Source organism: Gigantopelta aegis, chromosome 3, assembly GCF_016097555.1.
Source record: "Gigantopelta aegis isolate Gae_Host chromosome 3, Gae_host_genome, whole genome shotgun sequence".
Classification (NCBI taxonomy): Eukaryota; Metazoa; Mollusca; class Gastropoda; order Neomphalida; family Peltospiridae; genus Gigantopelta; species Gigantopelta aegis.
Genome location: NC_054701.1, coordinates 8,159,350 through 8,178,215, shown reverse-complemented (window position 1 = coordinate 8,178,215; position 18,866 = coordinate 8,159,350). Strand labels below are relative to the sequence as shown.

Below are 18,866 nucleotides of genomic sequence, written 5' to 3'. Positions count from 1 at the left end.
TTATATCCACTTCCCACCATCACAGCTACAACACTCGCTACAAACACAACTGATGTTCTCCCTAAGGCTGTGTTTTTTTTGTTTTTTTTTTTTAAACAGACCTTTCTAAATTGCAAAGGGTATCTATGGATGTATCTTATTACAGATCTTATAACAAAAACATATCTGTTGTTTCGTGAACAATATGAAAATAACATGTTGTAATGGTTTATTCATGGGTAGTTATTGAAGATAACAAACGGCACTGTTCGATCCTATCTCCTGCCTTGTGTTTGATTCCCGTCTGCCTTCATGGCATAAAGTATTTATTTATAAGCCCAGTTATAACAAGAAGAGTATCATTTATAATGCATCAAACAAAATCTCTGATCTATAACTTTGAAATAACACATACAATATTTAAATCGTAACTTTGGAGACTGTTGATAAATTGCTGAAATGAAAACAGTTTCTCTGTCGGGATAAATATAAGCATTATGTTTCTGTTAGGTTAGTATAGTAGTGAATTGAGATGTGTTTTTGTAAAGTACAAATCTCATCTTAAAATCTGTTTTTAATGTCTGCTGTTACCATGGAGATTTATCAGCACAATGTATATAAAGCTTATTGGTCGTTAAGGGTGCTGAATGTACTTAAAGTACTTGAAAAGCAGCTTATTTTAGGCTCCATCACAGGTTTATCAAAGGCAGTGGTATGTCCTGTCATGGGAAAGCTAGTGCATATAAATCAGGCTAAGAATTTAACAGGATTCCATACTTCCAAGAATCACAGATTTTGGGAGGAAAAATAAGAAATGGAATCCCAAAATATCTAGATTATTCCAGAAGAATCCTAATAAAAGAAACAACAACAAAACAAAATACCACAAACAGAAAAAATAATTTACCCCCCCCCCCCCCCAAAAAAAAAAACCCAAACAAACCCAAACAACTTCAGTGCAGACTTGACATGACACACAGTATGTATGTTTGATACCTAATACCTGCTGATTAAACAGTCTGTTTTACCATTTTCCTCTCTCACCCAAAGCCATGTACAATAACCAACCAATATAATGGCCAATAGTCACTGCTTAAAACTTTGCTGCGGTACTAGTAAACAGAAATTATTTTTTTCCCTCTATAATTTGACCGATATGATATAATTACCTATGGGTAGTCCTGTTTTGTAATAGCTTAAATTATCTGGAAATAATGTTTCATTGTGTTTGATTTGCATAATACTAGTTTAATAATTTTATTTATGGCTAAAATGCTCCACAGATATGTGTATGTATATATATAATACAAAAAAACAAACAAGAAGAAGAAAACACAATCCACTCCCCCCCCCCCCTTAACCCCCACAAAATAACAACAACACCCCCCCCCCCCAAAAAAAAAAAATCAACAAAGAAGCAATAACCCAGGCAATGAAAAATATTATTGGTATTAAATCTTAAGGCAGAGATTAATTTTTTACGTGAGAACATACCCTCGAACCCTCTAGAAATTTTGCTTTGTACCCTCGATCTCAGTCAGCCCCCCCCACCCCACCCATTGCTATTTGCTTCCATCGTGCCTGTAACCAAATTTTATAACAAACAAATTTTTAAAAAAAGCATGAGTGTTTTTCTGCTGATAGCTAAATGTTGTGTAATGTAACTTTGTTTAGTGAGGGGGATGATTCTTTATAACCACACCTACAAGAACTATTAACATAAAATGGATGAAGAAAGCTGAGTGGTCCTATAATGCCACATAATGCATATTTCAAAACTGACAGCCCGGCATTGTGACAAACATAAACAAGCCGATCAGTTTACAATACTCTTGGGATAGCCAGATAAATAATATAAATTCATGTATCGTCATAAAGAAATTATCTTTGTTTTTCTTATTTTTAATCATTTAATATTCTCAAATGTTTAAGGTTAAGAAGTACATGCCATTAGTGCCAAAAAAAGTTTGTCATTTCTTGGATTGAAGATTTATGTTTAAAAAGCTTTGAACAAATGTGGTCATTATTAATTAATTACTTTGGAAACATTAATGTCATTTTGTGTTTGAGTTCTCCTTTGAAAAACCCCAAACTATATATACATACACACACAACATAAATATACACATAATATATACAGTCGAAACTGTATATAACGGCCACTCAGGGACCTGGCAAAAGTGGCCATTATGGACAGGTGGCTGTTATATACAGGTAAAGGATAAACTAAATACATATACAGCAGGGGTGGGGGAAAATAAAATTGTCAATCGGTCCCACTTGATGTCGTCACTACCGGGGGGGGGGGGGGAGGGGAGGGGAGGGGAGGGAAAAAAAAAGAAAGGAATAAAAAAGAAAGAAGAACATTTAAAAGACGATATTTGCCAAATAGTTTTTTTTTTAAATCACAGTGACATTTGTAAAGTTTTATCTTGAATCATGAACGCGAAACGATAAATATGAAAATATGAAACTCTTTTTTTTTTATCACACAGTGAAAACCCCCCACAAATTGTATATATTTTACATAATGGAATAAATAATATAAAAAATGAATAAAAGTTATGAATTTTAATTCCCATATATGTATAAAAAGTACGAGTATTCAGCACTGTGTCCTGAAAATTAATAAAAGATAGCACCATTGAAGCATTTGGCAGCCTGAGCTAGCACATGTTTAGACAAAGAGAGTAATAACGTCATCACTGATTGGATGAAATTTGACCTCTGCTGGCTCTAGAGATAACAGTTGTTCTGCTTACTCCCACTTGTTAACAAAAAAAGGTGGAAACCTTTTGTTAATTTTAAAATCCTTTATAATTATTGGATACACTAAATTGAACAGTCAACAATAAATACATTTATAGATTATTTCAGTATATTTTATGCTATTTCAAGCAGTTTGTATTGTACAAAAGCCTCTTGCTTCGGACTGGGACACTCGACCCAACAGAGCTCCGTACACAGGTGTTAACAGGTGTTGATTGTAACCAGTTGCAAATTCTGGGTCCTTTGTTTTAATTGGAGTGTAATATCTTGATGGGTCTCTAAACCAAGAATGGTGCTATCGTTAACGTCTGTTTAATCTCTTGACCGGCTCAGCGACTTTGACAAATGTCTAGCCTAGTGGCAGTTGATTGACACTACTGTAGGTCCTACTTCAGTGACTGGCGATATACTTAGGCAGACTTTAAAATCACGTCTGAAACACCAGCCATATTGACCACTATTTATTTATTATTTTAAATCATGCACGAGATACCGATGTCTGGGCAAGCTGGTCCACTTGATGGATAGGAATTTGTTTCAATAATAGAAATGGACAGGTGCTTCGGACCGACAAGAATGACAAAAGTGGGACCGGCAAACGCACGTTTTTGAAAAATAATTTCGGTCTCAGAGATCGAGAATCGGTCCCAGACCTGGAAAAAGGGGCTTTTCCCCACCACTGATATACAGTGTTCTCGCTTGGTGAAAATTAAAGGAGGGCGGCCACACGGCACCACTCTTAAAAAATCACAAAAAAACACCCACACCCAAAAAGCAAAAAAAAAAAGGGGGGGGGGGGGGGGGGGGGGGGGGGCAGCTTGGTTACCATGTTGTTGTGTGTTGGTAGACTTTGTGGAAAGACATACTCCTTATTTAGCCTACATAAAAGTGCAAAAACGTTTATACAAAATACAAGCAGATTCATCTTTTAATTGAACCGAAGATGTTATCGATCTGACATTCACGGGCAGTTCCGTGTTTGCTGAACTGATAAAAGTTTTTATATTATTGTTTTAATAAAGATTTCAAGATATACGATGTTTGTAAAGTGATCCCCTAATGTTGAATACATTTTTTGTTATTTCCATCTTCATTGAATGAATCAATCGCTGTGATAAAATATTATCGCCAACTGATAAAAAGTAGTTTCGTTTCTGTAAAGGTGGTGTATATATTATTTGGCATCCAAAATAAATTATTTTAATGATAAACACTACCACTTCCGTTGTTTTTATAAGCAGTGAAAAGTTTACAATATTTTATAAAGAACTGCTGAATAGAATGACAGAAAGTAAAAATCATCAGTTACAACCAATTATATCTGCAATTGAGGACAAAATATCGGACGATAGTTAGTGGAAACAAAAGACAGAATGACCATTCTGATCACATGACTAATTTGGCGCCAAATAAGTGGGGGGGGTGGGTTTCAGTCGGAGATTGCCGAATCCTTAAAAAATTAAAATGTTTTCATTGCTCAAATAAAATATAACTTTTATTGTGTATATTAAACATACAAATGGATACAGGTATGGGACAAAATAGAGGCTGTTAAAAATAGTTAAATTACATTACGGTAACTGTCGTAAATGTTTCATCAATTGCTTTTTCGTACACAACGCGGCTTGTTGCCTTTAATGTCCGTGTGCAGACTGATCGTTGTGTTTTTTTATGTGGAATAAAGTGTGCATTTGGAAATAGCGGAGATTGGTGTTGGAAAATATAGTAGGGTGCTGGAAAATAAAGAGGAGGGCAGAAAAATAAAGGAGGGCGGATAACATGAAAGGAGGACGTCAAAATGTAATAGCAGGGCGGGCTGCCCTGCTTTCTATGGAGCAGCGAGAACACTGATATAAAATAAATTACTTTTAATGTCGGAAAATGTCGACTACTTTCAGTTTCTGAGAATGTAACAGGCCGAATTGTCCCGACTGTTATCCTTTGCCGAAGTGAGAATTGTGGGATAGCCTATTTATAGTGTTCAAAAAGCACATGGAGTTTATAAAATGACGTGTTATTATAATGTTTGTTGTCATCGTAATGGCTACGAAGCGTGTTGCCGCTAATTCAACAGGCTGTGTATTGACATTTAGTGTTGCCATATAAAAAAACCTATCCAATTTAGTTCTAATAACACCTCTGACTTGTAAAATGTCTTCCCACTGGATTACATAATGCAACTATGACGAATCTGAACTGCCAGACTCCGAGTTGACAGCGATACACACGATGCATTATGATGTTAAAATCACATGTCACAGCAAGACAACGAAAAGACCAATTAGCTGTATAAACATACTTGTGTCAGTTCATTTTGTATGTTTGTGCAGTAAAATGTTGGTTATAAGGGTACACTTCAAGAAATTAAAAAATGTTGTGTTTGACATTGACATAAATTACTCATGGAAATGGGTATAATTCCGGTATATTTCACACGATGTCCGTAATGAGGTTTTACTTATGATTAATGAAAATACAATGTTTATTGCATCATTATAATGATTTTAAATAAGTACCACGCCACCGTTCCTCATTATAGTAAAAACTGAATATTAATTTATATAAATTTGTCTTTGGTACTTAGGTACACTAACCACAAATGATAATGTAACGCAACCTGTAAGGCTGTAAGTGTAATACCGTAAATGTACTAATTAATTTTTTAATGTCTTGTTCATGTTCTTAACATTTTTGGATAACATATTTTTTTTTTTTTAAATATGTATTAAATCATAATAATATTTAAACTTTAAAAAAAAAAAAAAATTAATGAATAATTTTTCAATTAAAAAAAATTAAATTTTAAAGCCAAGATCTAAGGTTAACAAGTATATATGACATTATATAGTATTCATATAACTTATTGTAATAATGTTTTTTTTAAATCTTGCGATTTTGGGTTAAATTGTGTGAATTAAAAAAATCTCCTGCTTTTTCAACACACACCTCCTGCTTTCTCGACTAAAAGTTGACAGGTCTGACTACATAAAAATGTTATTCAAAAAAAAAAGTTATACAAAACATAAATTTAATATTTTTTGTTAAGACACTATAACACTCTTATGAAATAAGTCATTTATCGTTGAATGCTTTCCACTGCATTCTGTTACCGATAAAATTAGTACACAACACGCAAAAGGTTGCAGATAAGAAATCATTCTACATTAACAAAAGGGTCAGTTTGTCAAGGTGTAATGGCTTAACAAACATCCTGGCATACTGTTGCAATTGCCAGTCTGACAAGCAGAAATCACACACCTTGCAATACATTACATATCAGTGTCGATAGGTCGAATATACATATATAAGTTCAGTACAAGCCTTACTTCAACCAATAACAAGACACCTTGCAAATTAAATGACCGACCATATCATACAGATTAAGATGCACATGCGATTAATGATGAGTTGTTTCATATTGTGACTGGGACAGGTCAATACATGTATATATCTTGTGACCGATATGGCAAGTTCAACTGTCCATTTTGGACACAAATAGTGGTCATTGTAATTTTGTGGCCGTTATAGCAGGTTCAACCATTCATTTTGGTAAAAAAAATAGTGGCCGCTGGTCGCATTGAACAGGTGGCTTTTATATACAGGTAAAATAAAGAAGGAAATGCATTGGGTGGGATTTAAAGTGGCCGTTATGGGCAGGTGACCATTGCATACAGGTGGCCGTTAGACCAGTCTCAACTGTATGTATGTATGTATGTATATGTGTGTGTGTACATATATATATATATATATATATATATATATATATATATATATATATACACACACGCACACGCACATGCACACATAAATATACATATATATACTGTTTTGTTTATGTTGGTTTTTGAGTTTTGGGGTTTTACTAAACTTCTATACAAGCTCTTGGGTGCCTGCTGTTATTTGATTTTCAGTATTGAAAATATCTAAAATGATTTTACTTTATTTTCCCTCATATTGGATGGGTAATTTTAGCGTTTTATATTTAATTAGTTCAACCAGCTTCAAGCTATATGCAAGGATCAAAAAGCAGAATATGCATTAAAATTAAGAATAAAACTGATATATGTACATGTACTGAAATTAAAAAACAACTAAATAATGAGAATAAAATAGGTGGCATGGGGTAGAAATTGATGCATATGCTGATGAGAATCTGAAATACTGCAGATTTAGCTCAGTCGGTTGAGTGGTTACTTGAGGTGCTTGCGTCACAGGATCGAACCACCTCGGTGGATCCATTCAGCTGATTGTTTTCTCTCTTGTTCCAACCAGTAAACTACTACAACTGGTCAAAGGCCATGATATGTGCTTTCCTGTCTGTGGGAAAGTGCATATAAAAGATCCCTTGCTGCATTAGAAAGAATGTAGCGGGTTTCCTCTGATGACAGTGTCAGAATGACCATGTTTGACATCCAATAGCCGATGATTAATTAATCACATCAATAGCCGATGATTAATTAATCACATCCAATAGCCGATGATTAATTAATCAATGTGCTCTACTGGTGTCAAAACAAAATTCTTCTACAATATTGCTTTTCTTCTTGTTTCATGAAATATAAGTTCCCTTAATTGTTGCTACATGTATTTGGGTAAGAGTTGCTTACTTCCATATGACAGCAACAGCTTTCCTCTGTCACTATCTAAAAAAAAGTTGGTTTTCTTTAATGACACCACTAGAGCACATTGATTTATTAATCATCGGCTATTGGATGTCAGATGTTTGATAATTTTGCCATATAGTTTTAGAGAAGAAACCAGCTACATTTTTCCATTAGTAGCAAGAGATCTTTTATATGCACCATCTCACACAGGATAGCACATACCACAGCCTTTGATATACTAGTCATGGTACACTGGCTAAAACAAGAAATATCCTAATGGACCCACCAATGGGGATTGATCCCAGATTGACCTCCTCACTATGTAGATCAGTTTTGCAAAATCCTTATGTTAGATGCCAAATAGTCACTGTTTGAAAATGTGATGAGGTGCTAAGAGGTTTTATTTTTGCACATCAGATGTGCATTTTTACATTCTGTTTTCAGAAACCCAAATAGTTTGACATGACTGTAATACTAATAGGCCTACTAATAGCAAGTACTGTTCTGTAATGTAGAAAAATGTGCATACAACTGTTTCAATATTAAAAAAAATTCTGTGTCCTTGTTTCCAGGGTGGTTTATTTGTGAATTCATCAACTTCTGCTGCTAGTTTTTAATTTGTTTTAGATGCCAGTGTAATATCCAGTATTATAATTTCTTCTGTGTCCTTGGTTCCAATATACTTTTATTTTAGCAAGGTGGTTTACATTGAATTCATTAACTTTTGCTGCTAGTTTTTATATATGTTAGATGCCAGTGTGGTTTTGCACACACATGCACCATTAACACTTGTAGTTCCCCAAGTATAATTGTACTACTTTCCTGACAGTTATTGACATAAACATTCTGGTATTAATGGCACTGAAGTGGCTGTTTTTCAAACACCTGTACAACATTTGCATTTATACAAAACAAAGGATGTTGAAAAAGTGTCAGCGTGTTTGTACAGAAGTACATGTCAAAACTCTGGGCTTTCACAGAAAACATTGCTGGAAAACAAACAAAATAAACAGCACACCAGCTTTTAGGGTTGGGAAAATATTTGATAGGAATGCTAAACAAATAATTAAAGTAAAATTCGGAAGGCAAAACAGGGATTGCGTGGGAATCTGTGTGCCTTCATGACCTTTGCAGATGTATTGCTGTGGTGACATGTACTTTACAACATACAAATGTTTTATAGATGGCAAAATTGATTTTAAAATTTCCAAACTAGAATATTACTGAACATTATACATACTACAGTGTAAGATGAACAAATAATGTAGTAAGAGTGAGGCATAGCCCAGTGGTAAAGCCTGATGTGCATTCCTGCCAGTGCACCACTACTGCTATATCAAAGGCCATGGTATGTGCTATCCTGTCTTTGGGATGGTGCATAATAAAGATCCATTGTTACTAATGGAAAAAACTTAGCTTTCCTTTTTAAGAGTATATGACAGAATTCCTCAATGTTTAACATTAAATAGCCGATGATTAATAAACCATTGTGCTCTAGTGGTGACACAGTTACCATCTGCATTGTAAGTCATTGATCAAAGAATAGGTTACAGTGTTTATGTGCAATCAAACATACAGGATTTTCTTTTCTACCACAGTAATTGATGTCTTCTGAAGTGTATATATATTTTTGTGTCAGTTTTTTAGCAATGTTCTTTGGGTTTGTTTATTTTCGTGTGTTTTTTTTTTACAAAAGGAAATAAACATTGAATTATATATATATCTATATATATCTATATATATATATAATGTATATATGGTGAAACCCTATAAACCAGACATTCACAGGACCAAGTAAAGTGTACGGTTTTAAAGAGACCCAGTTTTAAGAGGTTTTTCTTCTGTAGGATATTTAGAAAGAGAATGAAAAATATCTGGTTTACAGAGGTCTGGTGTTGACAAGTTTCAGTGTGTGTGTGTGTGTGTGTGTGTGTGTGTGTGTGTATTTGTCTTTTTTGTAAAAAAAAAAAAAAAAAAAAGGTCTATTAAATACTCTGGTGAAATTGAGAATAATATTGTTGGGTTTTTTTGCAAAAGGATCTCTGCCATGAATATTGAGTCTAACATTGTGTTTGTCATTGCAGGTGGAATTCCCGCCGCCTCTCCGATCAGTGTGAGAGCGAACGACAGTGCCAAATCTTCTCACAGTGACTCGAAGACGAACGGCTTTGACAAACATAACCCTCTGTACAGACACAATCTCTGTAAATGGCCTGGTTGTGACACTCCTTGTGAAGACTATTCCATATTTTTAAAGTGAGGCTTTGTCAAAAAAAAATTCAGTAATGGTCTTATTGCACGGCTAGCTCTGGCACTTGCCAAATTCAACAATTACAAATTTTGCATACAATTGGCGAATTTTATTTTAATTTGGCAAAAGAATTTTAAGTAGTAATTGATATTTTGTTACAAAATAACTGGGTTGATCTATAAAATTTGGAAGTTTAATGTTTAATTTGGCAAAATTTTCTGCTGATCCAGAGCTATAAAATAATGTATACAAAAGTATTTAGTTGTCTTATAGCATTCTGTGGTTCTTCAGATTGCTTAAAATATTCAGTTCTGTACACCCGATATAGTCTTGGTTGAACTAACGTCTGAAAAAGCTCAAGACATAATGGGTACCAGAATTTTGATGATACTAAGTTTTAGTATTAGTCATTACCTTTTAAAAATACAACCTACAAAATTGTCTGAATGCCTGATAATTAAGAACTTTTATACTAATTGTTCTGATGAAGTTCATTCAAAATGGAGTTAACTCTCCTTGCTAGATAAGAAGCATATGCAAAATAGGTGTTATCGGCCTCAGAGGTGTCGTGGTTAAGCCATCGGACATGAGGCTGGTAGTGGTACGTACAGGGTTTGCAGCCTGGTACCAATTACCACACAGAGTGAGTTTTAATGACTCAGTGGGTAGGTGTAAGACCACTACACCGTCTTCTCTCACTAACCACTAAACAACTATCCAACTGTCCTGGACAGACAGCCCAGATATCTATGATGTGTGCCCAGGACAGCGTGCTTGAACCTTAATTAGATATAAGCACGGAAATTAGTAAAAGAAAGAAGAAAACCGGTGTTAATACAGATAACAATTCCAGATGTGAAATAACGAGTACATCCGGAGATTGATTTGAGGCTGTATATATTGTTTAAGGATACAGGTACTTGTAATGTATAATGAAGCTACAAATGTTATCTGATGTAATAAAAATAGAATTTGTAAGAAAAGAAGACAGATGAATTATAGGCTGAAGGTTGATTTACAGTGCAGTTAGTACTATCAAGTTGGCGTGGGTTGGGGAAAGATAAGTTACTCTCAATATTTTCTTTTCCAGTATTAATGAGAGAAAATGTTAGATTATGCTTGATTTATTTTGTTATTACTAAACATGCATGTAGTCATTCCCCGAGATGCCAGAGAAAGCTGTTAGCAATGGTTTTGTTTTATGGATTGATAGTATTGAATAGTTTTGGAGGCGGGACGTAACCCAGTGGTAAAGTGTTCACTTGATGCGCAGTTGGTCTAGGATCGATCCCCATCGGTGGACCCATTGGGCTATTTCTCATTCCAACCAGTGCTCCACAACTGGTGTAACAAAGGCTGTGGTATATACTATCCTGTCTATATGAAAGATCTCTTGCTGCCATATAACCATATATAAAGTGTGTTGAGTGTGTTCCTAAATAAAACATTTCCTTCCTTCCTTTACCTAGTTTTGTTTTTTCAGACATTTAAACTCGGAGCATGTGCTTGACGACCGCAGCACGGCCCAAGCGCGAGTTCAGCTGCAGGTGGTCAGTCAGCTGGAAATACAGGTAAGTTGACACTCACACTGTAACACAGGTAGATGGAACACCTGACTGAGGGAATCATAGCATGGACACATCACCTACTAAATAGCTAACAGAAATGTTACCTGAAAATATATGTGGTTAACTTACTCTGCAAAGTATTTTATTCAATCAGCTAATTAGTCACATTCATATTGGTGTCACATGGCATTTAAAAGATCTAAAGTATATTTTATTAAGCTAAGAAGCTCACATCTGCATTTTTAATGTTATTCAGGTGAAAAAACCTGTTTTGTTACAAGAAGCTTCAGTGTAAGACTCATATGAACTTTAACTTGAAAAACAAATGCTTTTTTCTTCATGTTATACTATAGTTCTTAAAAGCCATTTGATACACTGAATCAGCTTGTAACAAAACATTTAGTTTTTCGTCTCCTCAATTAAAAAAACAAAAAAGATTTTCATAGTTCAGCGATATTATGTTATTAGAAGCGCTTTGTTTTGCAGTTGCAATTCTTATATTAGGGTATACTGAACAAGTTTTGTATGTACATTGTACAACAGCTGTTTAGTAAATAAAAGCTTGCAAATTTATTGGAATTACATGTAGATAATAGTTTACAGACTGTCACATTACAACCAATCAGAGCTGCAGTTACTTTAGTTCATAAATGTTTGAGGGTTTACCTTGAATACCATTCGCTCCAGCCCTCTGAGGTCTCAAATCAAGGTTCCAACAATATTCTGCTCTGTACTCGTTAGATAAAATAAAAGCCAGAAACAAACAGCATCATTTTACTTTTAGTGAACCGCTCCAGATTATGCATCAAATAACCATAAGAAATTTGCACACTTCCTTTTTCATTGGCTCATAATTCCTATGGGAACATATTGAAAATTCCATAGCACCAAACGACCACCCCACCTGTTACCAAGCCCAGTCAGACTGCCTGTGCTCTCTTGCACCTGCCAATGTGGGTGATCCAGCCCCCCCCCCCCCCCCCTTTCAGTTATGGACGGAGGAGTTTGCTTGAGCCAACACTTGCACCCATGACAGACATGTACTACAACCACTTGTTCTGAACGTGCACGTAAAACCCCTAAGTCAAGTCACATCACCTTGAATTACATTGTTCAGGGAAGTTACCCTGAATTACAACCAGGTTTCTGCTAGAGGGTATGGAGGGTAAAATTACGTACCTTAAAATCTAGGAAATTAATGGATATATTTTAATTATTTTAGATGGGTGACAATAAGAGAACTGCTGTTTAAAATTTGTCAAAGTACGTGAAGGGCAGTGTCCAGTTTCAACAATTTCAAACCCATAACTACTTAGTATGGTCTGCATTGTTTTATGATGTACCCTCAAATTATTTTCTGGCAGAAATGGATTAATGATTTTTCTGAAATATTAAAAAAATAGAAGCAGTGTTTTCCATTCTTTCTAAACTGTATGTAGTGAATGTTCATATTTCAGTTATCTAGGGAGAAAGAGTTGTTACAGGCGATGATGCAACATTTACAAATGAAAACATATCAAAGTGAACAGCAATCTGACAGACATGAAAAGCAACAATCTCAACAGCAGCAGCAACAACAACAGCAACAACAACAACAACATCAACAACAACAACCCCAGTTGTCACCACAGCCAAAGGTTGAGCCAAAACCAGAACCAGTTACTCTTAGTGTAAGTTGCAACCAAAACCAGAACCAGTTACTCTCAATGTAAGTTGCAACCAAAACCAGAACCAGTTACTCTCAATGTAAGTTGCAACCAAAACCAGTATCAGTAACTCTCAATTTATGAAAGTTGCAACCAAAACCAGAACCATTTACTCTCAAATGTAAGTTGCAACCAAAACCAGAACATGTTACTCTCAATGCGAGTTGCAACCAAAACCAGAACTAGTTACTTTTGATGTAAGTTGCGACCAAAACCAGAACCAGTTAAATTTACTGTGAATTGTAACCAAATCAAGAATTGTTGTCCCAGATGCTGTAGTATTCCATGCCAAATCACCTAGTTTTTTTTAACATCTTCCTAGTTGATCCCTTTAGATTAAAAAAAGCTCTTAAAAATATATCTGGTAGCAGAATGAACTTATGCAAAATTTCAGCCCTCAGTTGTAAATAGCTTTTTAGATATACATGTACATGTAGTCTGGTGTGTGTTTTTTGTGCTATTTATATTTGATCCATATTTGGAACCTATCTGGAAGCTGAAACATAATAGGTTTGGAAGTTGGGACACAAGCTTTCACAACATGACTTTACATACAGGTCTGATGAATGTACAGATATTTAGTCATGCCGTATAGGTATTTGGTTCAGTTGTTCCACAGAATTTCAAAAGTAATGTTATTTTTACCATACTGGGGCCCATCCTATGAAGTGATCTTGACCCTAAGACAGGGCTTCAAGAATTTTTATAAAATCCACTAGCCATGGGATCAGTGATTTAAAAACTTTACTAGCCACAATTAAAAATTCATTAGCCCTACTTTACTTTAAGTTAATACAATTTTACTAAATAGGAATAATCAGATGTCACTTAAAGAGGGAGATAGTGCTTAAAAACACTTAACATTGGGGGTTGGGGCAAGATATTCATATTTACAAAATAGACTAACTGCAACATTTGACCCAAATTTTTTTTACTAACCATCAGGCATGGTAATAGTAGTTAATTACTAGCCCAACATTGAATATCACTAGCCATGGGAGTGGGGCTACCATAATCTAGAAGCCCTGCCTAAGATCATTTTAGATGCATAACTGCCTTACACACTTAAGGTGATCTTAGCTCTAAGATTGCCTTGTGGAAATGGGCCCTTGTTATGGTAATTTACTTTTCATAAAATGTAATATTTCCTGTATTTTCTTTCTTTTTTTACAGACACCTATTTTATCAAAGCACCCAGCATTGTCAATTCCATATACAACAGCTCCTTCCTTACAAGCAATACCAGTTTCCATGGTAGCGTCTCCCATGATTCCAATGGCGTCCCCCATGACCCCCACCTCCCAGCTTCCTCCCGCCTCCTCGTTACAGAGCCCGCCATCGGCAGGGACAATCAGACGGCGCGTGTCGGACAAGTGCAATCTTCCAATATCAGCTGGTAAATTTCACAGTGAGGGCAAGTAATGCAGATTATTCTACGCTTTTCACTACAATTTACAACCCTCCATGGCTAACTCTGGGTCAGCAGAAAAGTTTGCCAAATTATCATTTAAACTTCCAAATTTTATAGATACCCAGTTATACTGATGGAAAGAAATAAGGGAACGAATGGTATTTGAGACCAAAAAGTTAATTAACTACTAGAGAAGTTATTTCTGTATAAACTACAATCTCTGTAGTTTATTGTGGCACTGCCTATGAGTACTGTGGGGTTGACGTCCAGTAAGGTCTCACTACACAGATCACTTCCGGGTGAGAGTTCATTCATCACGGTCCACTATAGTTCCTAATTGTGACACACATTATGGTTCACATATTCACTTCTAGGAAATGGTGAAGAATTAAAACAATATGTATGTTTAATGGTAAGCCTTCTGGCTGTATTTTGCCCATGTTATTTTGTAATATTGTGCATCGACCTTTTGGGACATGGGTATATAGCGCACGTGACAGCCGGAGTGAATCGATTAATGAACCACCTGTTCGGACCGGTACTACAGCCAGATGCGGTCATATAGCAAAAAACTGAGACGGAAATGTTCTCAATTTTGCAGTGAAAATAAATGCTTATATAATGTATGTTCGCAGTGGTGTATGTTGTTGGTGCCAACGAGAACCCGTTCTATGGGCAATCTTCACTTGAAGTTGGGCAGTTTAACATGGGTTTCAATGGCAGATGACATCTGTGTAGTGAGACCTAAGACGGATAATTTCCTGATACTTTTGGACGAGGATTTTGGTTGTAGTCAACATTTGATGTTACTCCTTGCGTGTTCCTTTATTTCTTCCCATCAGTATATTTTGTAACACAATATCATTTATTACATTAAATTATTTCGGCAAATTAAAATGAAATTTACCAATTATTTTTTAAATTCGCAATTGGCGAATGTGGCAAGTGCCAGAGCTTGCTCTGCAACTAATAGGGTGGGTTGGGGAAACAAAAACAAGTATTAAACAAAAATATGTAAGATTTTATGTCTTATTGTTAACTTTTTAGAGACAGTTTTTTAACTCTTGCTAACATTAAAAAGGAAAATTAAAAGTATTTTGTAAGACAAAAGTAGGAATAACACTTTGCACTCATTATACTGGGAAAAACAAAGTGTACAGTAAAATAGATTTAAATCATATAACTCAAAGTTCATAATTTTATTATTAAGTTAACCGTTAAGCAACATCAGGCCCATAGCGAGACTTGACTGAGAGGTTGGTGGTTTTTATCAAGTGGACCTTTTGTATTACGACATGTCTATTACTATATCTTTTTATCAAGTGGACCTTTTGTATTACGACATGTCTATTACTATATCTTTTTAAAAATGTTTCAATGTGTTTTTACTCTGGAACTTGTTTTAAGTACCTAACAGATGCAATTAAATTATTTTGTAAAGGTGCATTTTTGTTTTGACAAATACAGAACAGAATTATTTAAACAAATGCCACTTTATCGACTAGGTTGGGTGATCCAGCCTTTCTGACTCCAATAGGCTGTGGGCCTGAACGTTTTGCATTATATTCTAAGATTCAATAGCGAGATTTGTTTTAGGGGATTCAAATTATTTACACCATAAGTAATGGTTATTAATTAATATCTGTAAATGAAAAATATTATATAATCTTAAAAATGTATTTTTGTTAAAAAAATACAACTGATTTCACAAATAAATTTATAATGTGTTCATTTTCTATTCACAGAAATCCAAAGAAATAGAGACTTTTATAAAAGTACCGATGTGAGACCTCCTTTTACATACGCTTCATTAATAAGACAGGTTTGTACACTAGATAACTACAGCCAGCCTTGAACAGACATTATTTATGGTATTATTACTCTGATCAACCCATTAAAATAGTTTGTGTTGATGTCCTTTTCTGACACCAGCAACATGGATCGGATTCTTCAATATGTCACAAAAGACGTTTACAAAATAATTAGTCAAATATTGTTTTGATTTAAGAACAGAAGATTGAGCAATAACAGCAATATTGTATTTAAGCATGGTTTAAAATATTTTGGTACTTCAGTTATTAGTAAGATGAAAACAGTAGAAAATATGTTAGCTAACAGTTATGGTTACGGTTTTGCAGGGGCAGACCCAGGAAATATTTTGTGGATGGGGGAGGCTAACAGGAAAAGGGAACATGAACCAACTCATCAAAAAGGCATCGCAGTGAAAATATTATTTTGTTTCTAAATTAAAAGAAAAAAAATGGGGCTCTTGAATATTTTTAGAGGAACAGGTCCCCTAGTTACCCCCTCCTTGGATCTGCCTCTGTTATGTCCCATGTGAAATTATTTTTATTTGTCATTAACTTTAGACATTATTTTTGGGGTCACTGAAATTTGCTTTTGACAACAGGGAAAAAAAGAAAAATGATTTGATCAAGAATGTAAATTGCACAGGTTTATTATTCTAAAACCTGCAATTAATAACCAAAATAGAACTAAATTATTGATTCATGAATATTTTTATATAAATTGTAAATTTACAAATATGTCACTGAAATTTGTTTTTGACGAGGAATTTAAAAAAAAAAATTGATAAAAAATGTAAATTGCACAGGTTTATTATGTTATTATAAGTTCTAAAACTTTGCAATTCATAACCAAAAATAAAAAGTAAAATCATTGATTATCAAGCCTGAAATTGTTTTCTGTTAATTGTAAATTTACAAATATGTTTTTCTTGTTCAGGCTATCATTGAATCACCTCACCGACAGCTGACATTAAATGAAATATACCAGTGGTTTCAGAATACATTTGCATATTTCCGTCGCAATGAGGCCACATGGAAGGTTGGTACCATTTGTTTTGCGGTTCATGTTGGTTTGGTTTTTGTACACACACCTTGCAAGGTGAATATTTATGTACATGTATGTATTAATAATTTGCATATTTTAACTATTTGTAACCAGGATCAACAAAAATTGGCACTCATAGATTTGGGCCAGGTTTTATGAAGTGATCTTAGAATTAAATCACCTTAACTGCATTTATTAGATATTTAATATTAGGTGATCTTAGCACTAAGATCGCTTTGTAAAATGGGTCCTTAGTCTTTTTGCAAATCATAAGTTCAGTGAGCTCTGTATTTTTGGAGAATTGTGGATTTCATTGGCACTCAATAAATGTTTCTGTCTTGACTCTTCTTGTAATTGTTGTTTCAAAAAAAGCTGTCGATAAACAACATTGAAGTTGGGTCTGGGTCTGGGTCTGGGTCTGGCGAGTCTCAGTTAATAGTCTGGTGCTGTTAAAATGTAGAATAGATATGTTCTAATGTCGTATGATGCCAGATCTGTAGTTTGCACTGGCACATTCAATTTAGTATGTTTCTTTTTCGACTGGTACCATATTCGCCAGACTCGGACCAAGACCTATGCCCAACTCTGGCATGTTTTATGCCTTACTGACAAAGGGTAACTAGCAATAATTCTACATCAGTAAAAATCTGTTTCTTAACAACATGTATCCAGGTACACAATGCCAGCACTGATGTTTTAAAACAAACATTGCATTTTCTCTGTGGTTAGTGAGAGAGAAGTTGGTATAGTGGCCTTACACATACCCATTGAGTTCCTTGATGATGAAGAAATGTGCTTTCTGTATTTCTTGACTATTGTCAGTTTTTTATATCCATCATGATTTTCTGTGAATTATACATGTATTTAAATGTTTTCTTATTTATTTACCTAATAATTGTGCTACTAAATGGCCTAATACCCACCTATACCAGGGAACATTTTGTTTTCAAAATCTTGATTAGCGATATTTTTAGTCACGTGAAAATAGATTAGTAAGTACAGTTTAGTATTTTAAAATTGTGTAGTGATCTCTGAATCGTGTGTAGCGATCTCTGAATTGTGTGTAGCGAATCACGACGCGATACTGAACAAAATGTTCCCTGTAACCACTCCATGCACACACACCGAGCTGTCGAAACTCAAACTGAGTGGAAGCCAGTACCAGGATGTGAACCCAGACAGCGTCTTAACCACTATACCATCGAGGCGGGTTGGTGGTGGTGCTGGTGATGGTGTGAACCCAGACAGCGTCTTAACCACTATACCATCGAGGCGGGTTGGTGGTGGTGCTGGTGATGGTGTGAACCCAGACAGCGTCTTAACCACTATACCATCGAGGCGGGTTGGTGGTGGTGCTGGTGATGGTGTGAACCCAGACAGCGTCTTAACCACTATACCATCGAGGCGGGTTGGTGGTGGTGCTGGTGATGGTGTGAACCCAGACAGCGTCTTAACCACTATACCATCGAGGCGGGTTGGTGGTGGTGCTGGTGATGGTGTGAACCCAGACAGCGTCTTAACCACTATACCATCGAGGCGGGTTGGTGGTGGTGCTGGTGATGGTGTGAACCCAGACAGCGTCTTAACCACTATACCATCGAGGCGGGTTGGTGGTGGTGCTGGTGATGGTGTGAACCCAGACAGCGTCTTAACCACTATACCATCGAGGCGGGTTGGTGGTGGTGCTGGTGATGGTGTGAACCCAGACAGCGTCTTAACCACTAT

General features: G+C 35.4%; 1 protein-coding gene across 4 annotated transcripts in view; it reads left to right on the top strand.

Annotated features, from left to right (window-relative positions):
* LOC121367466 (forkhead box protein P1-like) overlaps window positions 1-18,866 on the top strand; it is a 118,488-nt gene that overhangs the window by 82,623 nt on the left and 16,999 nt on the right. For 3 of the 4 annotated variants that reach the window (XM_041491649.1, XM_041491651.1, XM_041491648.1), the window contains exons 6-11: window positions 9,437-9,608; window positions 11,087-11,174; window positions 12,629-12,841; window positions 14,051-14,291; window positions 16,034-16,110; window positions 17,034-17,135. In XM_041491649.1, the coding sequence (XP_041347583.1) occupies window positions 9,437-9,608; window positions 11,087-11,174; window positions 12,629-12,841; window positions 14,051-14,291; window positions 16,034-16,110; window positions 17,034-17,135 (893 nt within the window). The remainder of the gene's footprint in view (window positions 1-9,436; window positions 9,609-11,086; window positions 11,175-12,628; window positions 12,842-14,050; window positions 14,292-16,033; window positions 16,111-17,033; window positions 17,136-18,866) is intronic. The other variant, XM_041491650.1, reaches the window with a different exon arrangement.